This window comes from Archocentrus centrarchus, chromosome 24 (genome assembly GCF_007364275.1).
Source record: "Archocentrus centrarchus isolate MPI-CPG fArcCen1 chromosome 24, fArcCen1, whole genome shotgun sequence".
Classification (NCBI taxonomy): Eukaryota; Metazoa; Chordata; class Actinopteri; order Cichliformes; family Cichlidae; genus Archocentrus; species Archocentrus centrarchus.
Window position 1 is genome coordinate 9,566,512 of NC_044369.1, and position 15,780 is coordinate 9,582,291.

Here is a 15,780-nt window from a genome sequence, read left to right on the forward strand (position 1 = left end):
AACCATTCCTGCTCAACCACCTGTGGTACCTCCTCCCCAACCTCCAAATCCAAGCAGCCTGCCAAGTGCCCCTCCAAGATGAGCAAATCAGCCACCCCGAGAGTCATCCAGTCATCTTAAACAGAATTTCTGTGCACAGTGATGCTGTTTATGCACTCTCTCTCATCAGTCAACAAGGTCTGGACTCATATCATAACACCTGGTGAACCAGCATCTAGGTCAGTTAAATGAATCTCTCAACTATAATTTACCAGTTTGTGCTTAAAACACCAGTGTAAATAGCACTGGCAGCCTCTCTATCAGAACAGTTGTGTATAATTAAGCACACTGGTCCATCAGTTAAATAGCTGTACAGTAAATTCAATTCATGTACCCCACATTTTCTTGTAGTGACTTTCTTATTATAAAAGACTAAAAACTCTCAAGAATAAAGTCAGCATTTACTTTTACAGTGGTTTTGCTTACATTGTTTTTATTTAGGGTTTGTGTACAGATTAACGACTTTTATTTTAAAGTAATTCCAATGATACTTATTGATGTTGTGGATGAGAGATTGGAAAAATACATTTTTGTGCATGAAGATTTTATTTTCAGTGAAAACTATTATGGGAGTTTGTACTGTGTAGAAAGACAGTAGACTCAACCAATAAAAGAGTTTTAATTAAAACTAGATTTTGTCTCGATCAGTGCTTTATAACCAAAGTTACAAATGCATTTACAGGTATGAGATTAAAATATCATAATCAAGAAATGTCTGCCCTACAGTAGCACATCCTTTGTTCAATCAGCTGCTGGCTTTTTGTGCTCGCCGTCTGAGAATTCACATTAAAATATATGGGAGGTGATTGATGTCACACAGTAGACTCCTTCAGGTCCTCTCATGTTATAACGTCGTTCATATATATAGGGTCAACTTTGAAAAAAAAAAAAAACCTTTGTTGTACGTAGTTGGAATTTTGGGGGGAGGTTGGTTAAGACATTGAAAGGTTGTGTTCTTCAGGTCAAACCTCATTGAAATGAGTCATTTTTTTAAGTGCTTTAGCTGAAATCAGGGGCTAAAATGGACCACAACTCCGTTTTTTGGAGCGGCTTTCAGTTAGTGAGAAGTCAGTCTGAAAGGCAGTTTAATACTTAGTCCTGTGCAGAGTTCATTTTTAGTGTGCTGTAGCTTGGTGTTGTTTCCAGCTGACAGCAGGAAGATGTTTGCTCAGTACTGTTGTGTTCGCTGAACTTTAGCATCTAGCTGAGAGCTCCGGCTAGTATTATAGAAGATAAGCCTAAACCCATAAATAGTGTGTGTAATTAGCAGGTTATTTGACATGTTTCAAATATCAAAACTTCCCCTAACAGTCTCTGTGTGCTTTCTGAGCTGCAACATATGTCAGGATTGCTGAAGTCTTCAGTATTTTAGTGATTATGACTTTGGAAATTAATATTAATATTACTGTAGTCGTTTTTCTAGGAGGCCTTTAGTAATCTTCGCATTAAAGAAACTTAATATATACACAAGGACAAACTTCTACATATTATATATTCATGGTATGTATTAGGGTTTAATATTTTTCCCGAAAATGACATGAATCAAATCCCGGGAAATGACGAGCCATTTCCCGGGAATCCCGGGAAAAAGTTTATTTATTTTTTTATTTTAATTAGGCCTTCTGTAGCCTGTGTCGGCCTTAACCTATTGTGATATTGTAGAGGTAGCTTTCCAGCTATGTCCTGTTATGCCCAGTAGGGGGTAACGTCGGCTTGATTAACGCAATAAAACCTACATCTCGGCATTTGAGTGCTCGAGCTATGCGGTGTTGTATCGTTCCTCAACACTCCCTTAACAAATATAATTCGAATATTCCTCCATTGTACATTAAATTATACCAAGATATTCCACAACTGCTGGTGCAAAACAATACGGTTCATCTCATTGATAAAGCATTGATAAAGGCTCAGCCACGCTGTCGTGGCGACATCTGTTGCACTATATCTCCACCAGTGGAACGCTGTAATAGTCATTGAAAAGTTAACTACCATACTACACTATAATATGGCATAACACAGGGCCTTGAGTAATGCACCACGACTTGGTCATTGCCATTCTGGCAACAGCAAATTTATAACACCGTGTCTGAGGGTTAAAGTAGGTTCGCTGTGAATCGTCTATTGAAAAACTGGCCAATCCATATAGCCTAAAAAATATACATTTTACTCAACTCCATTTTAAAAGCGAAATATGTTAAAGCAATCTATTTCATGATAATTTCTTCACACATTAGGCCCGCATCCTAATTCATGATTGTTAGTAAGCGGCTGCAAACGAGGAAAAGAAACACTCGAAGTTAAACAGATATTTCTTTATTGTTCAGGGCAGGCATATTTTATAGGCTATATAATGCAATATAACAATATATAATATAAAATTATATAATACAAAATACCTTAGGGTAAACACATTGCCTACGATTTCAACAAATTAAAGAGGAAAAAAGTACAACTGTGTAATACCTCTATTAAAACGCTTGAGATGAAGGCTGAAGCCTCAAACGGAGGCTGAACGTGCCTGAAATGAAGAGTAATGCTTTTCGCATTAAACGAACCCTTCTCTCAATATTTCCTTAAATTTAACTTTCTGAAGCTTTCTTTTCTTTCTGAAAGTCAAATCGACGCGCGCGACTTTTTTCCCGGTTTCCCGTCTAACGTTTCCCGGGAAACGGGAAATGGTTCTGATCGCATTTCCCGGGAATCCCGGATCCCGGGATTAAACCCTAGTATGTATGCGATCTAAATGAAACAATTATATCAAAGATTTGTTTAACTGAGTTAGAAAAACCACAACAATATAGTAACACAATATGGTGGTAATCAGCATATTATAGCATAATACTCAGAGGAAAATGGATGAGCTCTGGTGAACAGGTCAGCAAGCACAATGGCTAATGGCTGAATAATCTGTTGCAGCAGGTTCAGAGTTCAGGTAGTCCTGGGCACTGAGGTGTGGTTTTGAGTGTTTGGTTGCTGTGGTAGTCTGTTTCTGAATGTGAAAAATAGTACAAACCCACACCAGGTTTACAATGGACATGCTTCTTAATTTTTCTTAATTATTATTAATTTTCCTCAATAATTCATGATTGCTGAGCCCTACTGTAGTAGTCACCTTCTTAGACCGTCTGATCAAGGACATTTTCTGCTGCTAATTGTCATTCAAAGGTGAGAATGATGCACATGTGACATATCCAAAAGTATCCAGTAGTAACAATAGGCCAGACACCCCATACTCCAGCAGCACCCCCCACACTATACTTTGAGGGACGCGGCTGAATGCCCTCTCCAAGTCTACAAAACATGTAGACTGGATGGATGAACTTCCACGTAGGATAAAGAGCTGGTCCAACATTCTCTAGTCAGGATGAAAAATCGCATTGTTCCTCTTAAATCTGTCGTTCGATTAACGGACGAACTCTCCTTTAAAGCACCCTGGCATAGACTGCCCAGGGGAGGCTGAGGAGTGTAATCATTCGATAGTTGAAGCACACACCCTCCAGTCGCCCTTTGTGAAGATGGGAACCACCACCCCAGTTCAGCCAATTCAGAAGAACTCCTCTACTGAAGATGTGTCAGTAGGATTAAGGAAGTCCTCTGAAATATTCCTTCCACCACCCGAATGTATCTTCAGTTGAAGTCAGCAGTACCCCGCCCACACTATACACGTGTGAGTATCTTGAGTCGCCTGACAATTTGCCAGTATTGCTCTGGGGCAGTCCGAAACTCTTTTCTCATCGCCTCACCGAACTTCTACCACACCCGAGTTTCTGCTTCAGCCACCACCCGAGCCACATTCCGCTTGGCCTGCCAATATCCATCAGCCTATCAGAAGAAATCCCACAAGCTAACCAAGCCCAATAGGACTCTTTCTTCAGCTTGATAACTCACTTCACCTCCAGTGTCCAACATCTGGCTTGAAGATTACCACCGCAACAAGCACCAACCAACTTGCAGCCACAGCTCCACACACCTCGTTCCACACCTCCACAATGGACAAACATTAACCTAGTTTGTCCTGGTACTACATGTACTACATTTTCATCCTTATGTTCGAACATGATGTTTGTTTTGGACAAACTGTGATTTGCACAGAAGTCCAATAATAGAACACCACTCAGGTTCGGATCAGTCGCGCCCCTCCAGGTGTCACTGACATTGCCCACATGAGCGTTGAAATCCCCAGTAGGAGTCACCGACTGAAGCATCCTTCCTCCACATCGAACGGAGCCAGTTGAGGTTGTTTGGGTATCTGACATTATGTATGATGTAGAAAGAAAATAGACTCGATTTCTTTTTATTTATTAAAGCTGGATTTTGTCTTTATTAGTGCTTTATAACTACAGTTACAGAAACATTTACAAGTTTCAGATTATAATATACTAAAATAATCAGAAAAATGCCCTAAAGTTGTACATTTTTTTCTGTTTTAGTCAGCTGGTGTAAGAGTTCACAGTAATAGAAAAATATAGGTGGTAGCTGATGTCATACAGTCCCCTTAGGAGTCTCTTTCAGCTCCTCTCCAGTGACCCCCGGCTGGTAAGTCTCTGTGGGTCAGACGGACAGGTGCATTACAATCACAAACCAAGCTCTTGCACATTAGTTGCTAAACATGTGGTTAAACGTTAAATTCTAAGGTTTGGTCATTCATCTGCCTAAACAAAATATGATCATATAGTTATACTTTGATAGGATTTTGGGACGTGATTTGGCCTTTTGTGTGTGTGTGTGTGTGTGTGTGTGTATGCAGAAATGCAATCTAAGAACAGGAAGCAGCACCTCCTAGCCACAAACTTGTTTTGTTCATGTCACTGTTCCTCATTAGTGTTTTGACTCTTGATCATTTTTATATAACAGACATTTTGACAAGACAAGTTTTGACAAATTATGAAAGCATATAAATGGATAATAATGAAAATGTACCAAATAAATTACCCCGTACCTAATAGTTCTGAGGATCACTGAAATAATCAATCATTAGAATTGTTGCTATTTCATCAGGTAACGATTTGAGTGCTGTCCTTAAATGTACTTCGTGAAAATACAATGTTATGCTGCTAATAGTCATAAGAGGCCTTTGTTAACAGGTAGCTGCTGAATCCTGCTGTCATTCTTACCTTTCTCCTTTCTCGTGAATCTTTGGTAGCACCTAAACAGCACGATGAGCGTCACCGCCTCCAACAGCTGAAAAGACCCGTAGACCATTGGGAACAGAAACAGAGGGCCCATCACTTCCTGGGAGAAGGCTATCTTCAATATGGTGGTGCACAGCGGGACATTCTGACAGCCTGTTTCCATAGAAACGGTCCTCCGCTCCCTGACGGCACACACACTTGTTCATAAGTCATGACTATATACAGAAAGGCTCATAATTCTTTAATCCCTGATGTGACTGCTTTGACATGTCACAGCATCCATCAGTGGCTGAAATAAATCAAACAGCTTACGCCTGGTTGAGTCTGAAGATCGCAGAGATGACATATCCAAAGGAGTAGCCAATCAAAGGCATGAGGGCAGCGATGGCCAAGAGTATAGGCGACACCACAGTCAGGATAACGCTTTTGTTTACTGTGGCGGTTACGATGGCGATCACCAGAGTAAAAACCATCATCAAAGAGAGGCCTACCTGTGAACGACAGGACAGAGAACACATCACCACCATAAATGTTTAGAAATTATAGCTATTTTTATACAAGGTCCCTCATTTTCACAGGCTTTCAAAAGCATGATACACAAAAGCTAATAGTTTATTGATGGCAAAAAAAATACCTTTGATTAATTTGATAAGCATCTGATTAACAGATGTATAATATTGTTTAAAAGCTATTATCAGTAACCCTGACATCATGTCAGATGAATATCAAGTGTTGGTTAAATGCTGTAATAAAACTCCTCACATCACAGCCTTTTTTATGCATTTTGGCCCAAAGTTATTCAGTTTTATTGTGGTGTAAATGCAAGGAAAAATCAACAAGTCCTTGTATTTCAGGGGCTCAACTTTTAACTAACTTTAACTTGCCATCCTTGTACCAACGGGATAATCAACACTGCTAATCAGTTCTTGTGAGGTGTCCAACCTTCAGGCTCTTGTGAGTATGCACAAACCTTTGTGATGATCTTCGAGTACTGCGGCCTGTAAGTGTTGATGAGGATGCCGATTCCACACGGCACAAGGATCAAGACCAGCGATACAATAATTTCAACATAAGGCACAGTGCTCTGTATGTTGGACAAACCCTGGCAGTAGAGGTAGAGCAGGAGAGGCATCATACCCAGAGCCAGCAATGTTGAGCAGGAAGTCATCACGATACTGAAGGAAAAAACAAAGGTGATGCTGTAATCCACAACTGGGCCAAAAAACTCTCAGCTTGGCAAATTTGGTTTTGGTTTTGGTTTAGTATGAGCTCCATATGTCAGCTGTCCTGACTGAATTAAATGCAAGTCCCTGGTTCTCAGGGACTTGCATGATTTGCAGATTCCTCATATATATATATATATCCCCTCGACCCTTATTGTAGCACCAAAATGATCAAAATCTCCCCGTCAGCATGAGGTTCACAAAGCATACAAGGGATGTTCCTGCATCCAAGATTTAATAGATATTGTGAGACATTTTGACTGAATATGTGAACACTAATGACTGTGACAGAGGTAGGTACATTTAGGCTCCTACATACATACGCTATTTTCAGTGTGTAGTCTCTATCAATATTCTGAGGTTATATTACATTATAATAATAAGTTTATTGGTATAGCCATATTTACATTACCCAGGGTTCATTTCAGAGTCATAAAGAGAAAACTGCATGATAAAAAATCCTGGTCTTACCAGGAATACAGTATGAAAGATGTTACAGCTCCAGTCAAGTGTTAGGCTTGACACCAGAAGCAAGAGGCCAGTGAAAAGACTTTAATCATATCAGATGTAAATCAAGCACAGAGGCCACCAGTGAGACTTCAGAACTGTTAATCAGAGCACAAAGTGGACATTCCACTTATATACATGTAATCAAAACCTTGATCCAGTTTCTTCCACCTTTTCTCCTGTGTGCAGCTCACCGTTTAGGAAACTCTGAGTAGACCATGCATTACTTTTGCAACCCCATCTAAAAATTGAGGAAATTCCAGCCGTGTCCTGCAGAAACCTCTGCCTGTGTTAACCGCAGGTTTGGCACTCAGTGACATGCCTGCCAAAAAGTTGTTACGAGGTTTACAGCTGCTACACTACCTCATTATGTAACTCTAGCTGTTAAAGTACATGGTGCATTCTTTTACTCTATTGTTAACATTCCCATGTTGATTTGATTTCCATTTTTTTTCCTTTTTATCTGTGGGGCCTGCGACAGACTGGCAACCTGTCCAGGGTCTACCCTTCCTCTCACCCTATGGCAGCTATGATAGGCTCCAGGCATAACAAATTTGTAGCAGCTGAAACAATCCTGTAGTACTTTATTTTGTTTTATTGCCTTCATAAGCGCCTCAGGCTGTCCTCACTGATCAGACATCAGATAAAGCTGGAATGTCTTGAAAAACATGTCAGCCTAATGTAATCATCTGTTGCTTCATAAGGAAGAGATAAGGGATGAGGTGAAAGGTCAGATGAGTGAAAGTAAAGACTTTAATGACCATACTGGTAATGACCTTGCAAGTCATTCAACTCTAATAATGTGTGTCAATGCTATATGGCTATCGGTAGCATAAAAATAAATGCTAGCACATGAGATGAGGCTGTTAAACTCTGTCTCAAAGGGCCAGAGCATTAAATATATTTTCTCAGAAGTCATATAAATCCACACAGATGGTTTCAGTTTTGGATCTTTAACCTGTGTGTTATTTAAAGTTGTTGCAGTGAAAATTCAACACTTTGAATTCAGTCATCTCAGAAGAAGTGAACCGTTGCCATCAAACAATTTAAGAATGCAGTTCTTTCTTTCAGCACTAACGGATTTTGAATTCTGCAAAAAAAAAAAAAAAAAAACAGACCAAAAATCTCTTAGGATTTAAGTCTGTGTGTATTTGTTCATAAAAAGCATTTACATTTTTTGGAGCTTATTTAATAGCTTCCTGTTTGTACCTGAGGTTCATGTCCCCCTGCAGAGCCAGAGTGAAGATGTTGGAGAGAGTTCCTCCGGGACAGCAGCCACAGATCAGAACTACCACAGATACTGTTTCTCCGAGCTGGAACACCTGTAACACAAAAGTCATAATAACCTTATGCGGGGCACTGCAAAATCAATAATGTCTAATAATGATACAAACGCCTGTGAAAATAAAAATAAAGCAAAGCCACGTGAAAGAAAACCTGAGGCATCTCCCTCTGCTGCTGGTTAATCTAGCAATAATTTTTCAGTCAGCAACTGAATGATGACACTTTTTATATACTGCTGACATTTGAATTTACAATAATATAAAACAGACAATGGCAATTAGCGACAATTTTTAGGTTTATTTCATTAAGGTAACAATTTTTGCACTATTAACAGCGTAATTGGCAATTAAAAATAAATTAAACAAAACCAGCAACACCGATATTTGTGGTAAATACGCAAATCAGAACTTGTTTTTAATTTGTAACTGTATATGCATTGAGTCAAATAAATGGTACATAATTTATACTGCATGCAGTCTTCTTACTGGAGTATTTATAATCTCATTTAACTTTGCATCAATACCAACCTTAGTTAAGCAAAAAGCTGTAAGAGGCATGATTCCATACTGGGACAAAACTGCAATAACCACACCCTTAGGTTTCATTATATGATGCTAGAAACAGAAGAAGAGATTTTCATATGAGCACAAAGATTGTCTCTTTGCACATTGCACACATATGCAACTGAATTTGTTGCTGAAGTCACCTTTATTTTGGACATCTCCATGGTGCAGCCGAGTGAAACCATGGTGATGAATAAGACGATTGTCAAAACGATGTCTGTGATTTTTTCCATTACTGATGGCATAATAGGTGTATAACTGGAGGTGGTGTTTGCAGTTATGTTGTGCCACAAATCTGGATCAGACAGAATATCCACTGTGTGGTTCATGGTGCCTTCAGATCAGGAGAGATACCTAAGGTTCAGAGTTGTGAGAAAAACCAACCATGGACACAAAGGCAGAGGGAGAGAGCAGAGTCAGAATAAACTGCTAGGAAATGAGCCAAGTTATGAAAAAAAAAACTAGTTGCAATGATTTTAACAACACAAAGTATCAAAATTTTGTCGTTTCCACATCCATAATGCACAGTAAAAACAAAAGCTGCTGTTTGTGATTACACATCAAAGTAATCTGAGCATGACAAGAATTAAGCAGGCAGTTAACAGAGCAGTTATCAACAGCATCTTTATTTCTTGCTGGTCTGAGTTTCATCCTGAGAACAGAAGCGGTGCATTAAACAATACAAAAAAAACCTCTGAAATATTATACCTAAGTGGCACGGAGATCCCACTCTGTCTTACCTATTGAGTATAAGTTACACATTTTAAAAACACATGATCCTTTAGAAGACTGGGTTTTTTCTTCTGATCTGTGTAGATATAGTCAAAATTTCTAAATGCATGTATGTTTCAGGACTTAATAAAAAAAATTAATCTGGTCCTTACTACATCTTAAAATTAGGTAAGTACAACTCAGATGAACAACACCAAGCATATCACATCAAGCCAAAACGTGCAAGCAGTGCGTGAAAAACTAAGAACATTCTTTTTCCATAGGAATTAAGAGGATAAGAAGCAGCCAAGTGCTGCTAATCAAATGCATTTGATTAAGTGATGAAGTGTGACCACCTCCATATAAGCAGAATGTTTGGCAGTTTGCTGGTCTGCAGGATTCAGGTGTGCTTTCACACTGGGAGAAAGCCTCTTTTCTCTAAAAAGAACACTTCAGCACAGATCAGGTTGGCAAAGTTGCATCTGAACAAATCACAAGGCTTCTGGAACAATGTCCTCTGGACAGACAAGTTCAAAGTGGAGATGTCTGACCATAACGTGCAGCGCCACATTTGGAAAAAAACAAACAGCATAGCACAAATACCCCATACCTTCAAGGAGAGTGGTGGAGGGCTGATTTGGGTTTGTTTTACAGCCACAGGACCTGGGCACCTCGGAGTTGCTGAGTCGACCGTGAAGTCCTCTTTATACCAGATTATTCTAGAGTCAAATGTGAAGCCCTCTGTCTGCCAGGTAAAGCTTGGCCCAAATTAGGTGATGCAACAGGACAATGATTCCAAGCACAGCAGCCAATCTAGAACAGAATAGCCGAAAAAGAAAAGAATCCAGCTGTTGCAATGATCCAATCAAAGTTCAGACCTCAGCATGAATGAAACTGTGTGGTCTTAGGGTAACAGAGCTGTGCATAAACAAATATCAAAAACCTCAACATTCCTCCACAACAATGCTGATAAAAGACTGATCAAGTCACACAGAAAACAGTTACTTCAAGTAATCACTGCTAAAGTTTTTCTGTGCTGTAGGCTTACTTTTAGTTTTTGGTAAATAAATAAATAATTGCACGGTGTAATGTCAAGTCATGTGTTGTTCATCTGTAGTTGTGTTGACTTCATTTTAAGACCTGGTAAGGACTAGATGATGTCCTATTATGTCCTGATATGTAAAAGCTTGAGAGAGCGTGTACTTTCTTCTTACCATGCCTGTACTTGTGCAAAAACCAAAATCAGTAAGATCAGCTCTCTCAGCCACTAAATATGCTGTCCCATTCTCCTGCAACAATCTGCAGAGAGATCTGAAACTGTCTGAGCGACTATTCTGATTCTATACTGTACTGTACTGCTACACTGAGCTACCATATGGGAGGTTAAGTCAATTTTAAAATATCAAGAAAATAGTGCAATTGGTCACTGTGACTGCTCTTAGATTTATAGGGAAGTCGGTTGAAACCGCAGTTTTTTTTTTTTTTGAACTTGAATTTGACTTCATTTGAACTGGGTATTCATGTTCATGGCAGTCTGTGACAGCTGATATAGTCTGTTTGCATTTTGTGTTACTGTGTTTGCTGTTCTGCAGGTCAGAGTGGTGCAGAATGAACCAAAGGTAAGGGGTTAGCAAGAATGAGGGCCTGAGTTTTCTGTGTCAGCAAGGTAATCAATAAGCACTGTGCCTCAGTCGGATTAGATTAAAGTTTAACAGCTCTAAGGCGCGACTGTCACATTAGAAATAAGTTCTAAGAAAAATGTATTGACAAATTTATTACTAAGATTAACAGTTTTCTGGAGCCATTGCTTTTTTTTTTTGCCTTATTTGCAGGACCTGTGTTACATTTTTTTGTAAAGTTGTTTTTTTTTCTTTCTTTCTATGACCTGTTCCTCTGACAGGGGCGGCACTATAACTCTGAAGCAGAAAGCCTATTTTAATAAAGAAAGCTAATACATTTTTAGGTTTTGTCAAGCCAGCCGAGGCAGAGAAAGCCTGGACAGGCTGAACCTGTTTCATGGTGCACCCCTCAAGTCACTCTTAAAAAATCTATTAGGGTCCGATTCCTCACAGCATTGCTGTCAGTGGTGTCTGGTTTGTTTACTTGTTCCCAGAAAGTTTGATGTTGTGCTGACAAGAAGACCTTTGCGTGCAAGGAGCTCATGTTCTGAGATAGCAGTAGTTCAGGTCATAGTACACATTATATGGTCCTGGGAGCACTTAATGTAAACTTTTAAACTCTGAAACATCTTCAGCTTTTCTTACAGTGCCTGTTAAGACATTATTATTAACTGGTTTGTATTAACGGATTTTGGTTAAATATCCAGAAAATTAAGAGCCAGCAGTAATCTAAAAGTAACCTAACCTGTGATTTTTTTTTTATAGTTATTTGAAGTAATAGTGCTGCAGACTACACTCTTTATATCATCCTATCTTTTTATAGCACACATAGTGCTGCACATGTGTTGATATAAAACGACTTTTTCTTTCACAGCATGAAAAGTAATGCAAGAGTGTGAGTGTCTACGGAGAGGTTTGAGAAAAGAAGTCAAGTTTATGTTTAAGTAAAAGTAATCTTAGATTGAATTTAAGCTAGAAACCATTTATGTCCTTGTGAATGAGTTAAATTAAACCGATTTAAAGGTTCTCTTGCCTCATTATTTCTTACCAATCTTATAAATGCGTGCAAATGCAGTGAATCTTTTGCTTTACATTTAACCAAAAACACTCGGATAAAACGTGCTTAACGTGTGTTTAACATGTCACAGTTCCTCACTGGAAGCCACTTAAATCTGGCAAATCTGTGCATCACTGAAGAACAACACGCAGCATTTACTTGTTTCAAACCTCACACTCCTTTGTGCCTCCATCTCTATATGAAAACCACATCCTCCCTGCTGGCATGCTCGCATGCTGTGTGCACACAGATTGCTTTCACAAGATTTCACATCTACGTCTGTTTTTCTGCTCATAAAAACAAAAACATGTATGAAAAGAAATGACAGCACAGCAAAAAGCTCCTTAGATGTGTCAAGACTGACTTCTGGACTGTGCTGAAGGTGAGAATTGCACACCTAATCCTAGAAGTCAGTCTGCTGAAAGTAGAAAAAGGAAGAAGTGAGGAAAACCCTCAAGATGATTTCCAAGAAATAAACCCCTGCAGCTTAAATGTGACAGATGTGTTCACAGCTGTATTGAGTGCTTGGTTTACCTGTTGGGCCAGATTCTTCCTTTACTCTTCTCCCGTCTCTGTGTCATAAAATCAACTCCTTTTCTGCTTTCACTCCTTTTATCTGCTGCAAATGACACACAGAGGCTTCTAGTTGTGCAGAGGTGCCATCTAGTGCACGGCTTGAGGAGGAGACAGTCCTCCCTCTAGGAGCTTCTGTTATTTAAAAAAAAAAAAAAAAATCAGCTTTAACTGTCATCTAATAACTTCCTCTAACTTTAGGAAATCAAAAGTTGTTTTGTTTTGGTGCATCCTTGCTGGCCTAGCTCTTTAAAGTAAGAATGCATTGTGTGTTTGAAGATGAACATCTGTGAAAGCGTCGGCACTGTTGAATTCCCTGAGGACGATTCCCAAAAGATGTTTTCTGTTTGTCCTGTTGGTTAGGGACCACAGTGAGTCAGAGAGTAGAGAAAAAGAGGAATTTGCAGCCCTTTGTGTGAACACAAAGCTGTAATCATAGAAACAAGATCTTAACATCTCCAGGGGGTTGCATTTTTTTTTTTCACAATCTTTTAAGCAGTAGACCAGTGGCTGAACAAACTCACACACTGTAAGACATTTCAAGTCAGTTAAACTTGCAAATGAAAGTCCACCTGCTGCCTTAAAATTGCATGTTAACTGAACTAGCAGTTTATCGTTGTTTCAACTCAGAAATTAAAGTTCAAAAAGTTGATTGTACTACATTGTTGTTGTTGTCTTAACGTAGTTCTTTAAGTTGTCAAAGTTAATTTAACTTTTTATCACTTGCTGTCTCAACTTGATACTTTGAGTTAAATCAAAAAATCATTACACATTATCGGTGCAAAAAAACTGTTTATCACTTGTTGTTTCAACTTAATATTCTAAGTCAAAACAATAAAATATCAAACATCATCAATATAATAACTTTCTTTAGCTAGTTGAACAAACACACATTTCTGCATGATTGTAACTCTCTGTTTTGAGTTCAAATAACTTATATGAAATTCAACATTCCATTTCAAGTTAAAAGAATTTAAATTTCAAATTTGTTTCAACTTACATGATACATGACAGAACACACTGAATGCTTGCATTTATCCAAAATATCCAAATTTTATTAATAAAAACATCTTTATAAATTTTAACACCATGCTTTCACAACCAGATAGCAAACCACATGGGAGGGGGATGGAGAAAGTGGGGTTGTAGCAAGAGAAGATGGGGTCGTGGGGAGGAGAGACAGAGTGACTGAGTGGAGGAAGAAGGTTGCAGACACGGAGAAGGTGAGGTAGAGTTGTAGGCAGGTTCATAAAACTTTATGAACAAAGAACAAAAATGCTCAACATTGTAAACAATCAAAAAAACATTGGTGTTATTTAAACACAAGTTAAATTTTTACACACGATATCTAAGCAGTTTATTTCTTAGTCCTTGGACTCTTGCAGAGCATTGGTCTGGTTTAATGTTCATGATGACCTTCTGCAGGAGCTCAAAGGAGTACCTCATATTTTGTGGGTACTCAAGGTTAAGGCAGTAGATGGTGCCCAGTAACACAGCAAAGCCAGTGGGCACATCTCTGATGTCATCTAGGATGATCTTTTCCTCTGCTACCACAGCCACATTGAAGACCTCTAAAGGGAATGCATCCTGCAGAGGGCTTTCATGTCCGATCAGCAGTCCGACTTCCATCCCGCTCATTATCACGTCGAGGGTTTCACCATGAGCCTAAAGACATAAAGACATATACATCTTTACTTCTCCAAGTTAAAAACATCACTGACATATTAATAAATAAAGGCTATATATGTCTTTCAAGTGAGTGAGTGTGTCAGTCAGTGAGTGTTGTAAATAATGGAACTGAAAGGCTATGTATCAACCACTAATAAATAAAATGATTCCTGCAAATATAATAAAACGTGTATTAAACTTGACTGAAAAAACTCAGGGACATGAAACTAATACTGTGTTGTAGAGTGGGGTGATGGCAAAACTACTTGGGAGACCACCATAATGATCCAGAATTCAAAGTCAGACAAGATTCCTCAGCAAGGATATTTAGACTCTTCTTGATGTAAATGCTTGCTGATGCTAACTTTTAATCACATTAGCTATTAAATAGATCACGATTTCATTACGACATTAGAAAAGAGTATGATAGCATGACTGACTAGTGGGCTACATTTTTTTTCTATTGATCACGTGTTACACAATAGCTATAAGTTATTTAAGTCAATTTGCATGTCCCCGAGTTTTAACCATGTGCGTATGGAAAAGTAGTACAGAATATGTAAATATAGGGTCTTACATTACACTTCCTGATTATGTTGGAGGAATCGTCTGAAAAGTAGCACAGGAGACCAAGAAGGGCAGCTGTTCTTTGGTTTTGGTTTACGTCCTGCCAAAACAGGTAAAGGTACATGAATGTAATACAAAAACAGGAACAATAATCTTAGCACATATTTGTAGAAAATGTTTTTTATACAGTTGTTAGGGATTATTTTTAACTCAGTGAATAAAGGACAAATGTTTAAAGGTAAACTTCAGTAAATTAAATAATTAACAGTGGATCAACCAAATAATAAGCAATTAAATAATACATTAGACAGAGATCAACAGATCAGAAAGTTCTAGACTAACTCTCTTTCAGTGCACCTTATCTCAAGGTCCGGCCACCGAACGTACAAATAAAACATCACCCATGTCACCATGTTCTGTCATTAATCTGGACAAGATTTCTCTGTACTGATTAAATTAGAACATCAGGAAGAAGATGTGCCTATGACTGAGAGGAACCTGGTCATGAAAAACCAGCCAGAACAAGACTGAATGACGAAGGTCAACTCATAGCGCCCAGAGATGGTTTATGCTTAGATAACAACATGTATAAAAATGTTTTGGTTAGACAGGAACACGGGCTCAGAGAGAGAGAGAGTGCACACTCTTACTCTAGGTTCCCGCATGGCCATGTGTATATGTGTATATTTTCTGATTCTTTAATACATTAAATGTTTTACTTTTTTAATTATAGTGTTTCAGGTGTCTTCCTTCACAAAAAACCTGTTTACCTGACACAGTACATACCTCCTTTTGAAGGCAATCCAAAATGCTGCTCAGGGCCAACCTCCTGCCTGA

At 38.7% G+C, this 15,780-nt stretch overlaps 1 protein-coding gene and 1 long non-coding RNA gene across 2 annotated transcripts; both read right to left on the reverse strand.

Moving 5' to 3' along the window:
* Window positions 1-4,443: 4,443 nt before the first annotated feature.
* On the reverse strand, window positions 4,444-12,704 carry LOC115774695 (sodium/bile acid cotransporter-like). The gene is made up of 9 exons (XM_030722068.1): window positions 12,670-12,704; window positions 10,070-10,272; window positions 8,892-9,102; window positions 8,713-8,799; window positions 8,111-8,223; window positions 6,142-6,346; window positions 5,484-5,662; window positions 5,154-5,353; window positions 4,444-4,583 (listed from the first exon to the last, which is right to left on the reverse strand). The coding sequence occupies exons 3-9, from the start codon at window positions 9,075-9,077 to the stop codon at window positions 4,522-4,524; spliced, it is 1,032 nt and encodes a 343-aa protein (XP_030577928.1). The 5' UTR covers window positions 9,078-9,102; window positions 10,070-10,272; window positions 12,670-12,704; the 3' UTR covers window positions 4,444-4,521.
* Window positions 12,705-13,783: 1,079 nt separating this feature from the next.
* Window positions 13,784-15,777, reverse strand: LOC115773907 (uncharacterized). The gene is made up of 3 exons (XR_004019135.1): window positions 15,730-15,777; window positions 14,954-15,043; window positions 13,784-14,373 (listed from the first exon to the last, which is right to left on the reverse strand). It is a non-coding gene; the product is annotated as an uncharacterized LOC115773907 (long non-coding RNA).
* Window positions 15,778-15,780: the final 3 nt, after the last annotated feature.

Coding starts and splice junctions, on each gene's coding strand:
- LOC115774695 (XM_030722068.1), bottom strand. CDS start 9,077: ATGAACCACACAGTGGATATTCTGTCTGATCCAGATTTGTGGCACAAC. Junction 8,800..8,891: donor TGGAGATGTCCAAAATAAAG/GTGACTTCAGCA, acceptor TTCTGTTTCTAG/CATCATATAATGAAACCTAA. Junction 8,224..8,712: donor CAGCTTTTTGCTTAACTAAG/GTTGGTATTGAT, acceptor TTTGTGTTACAG/GTGTTCCAGCTCGGAGAAAC.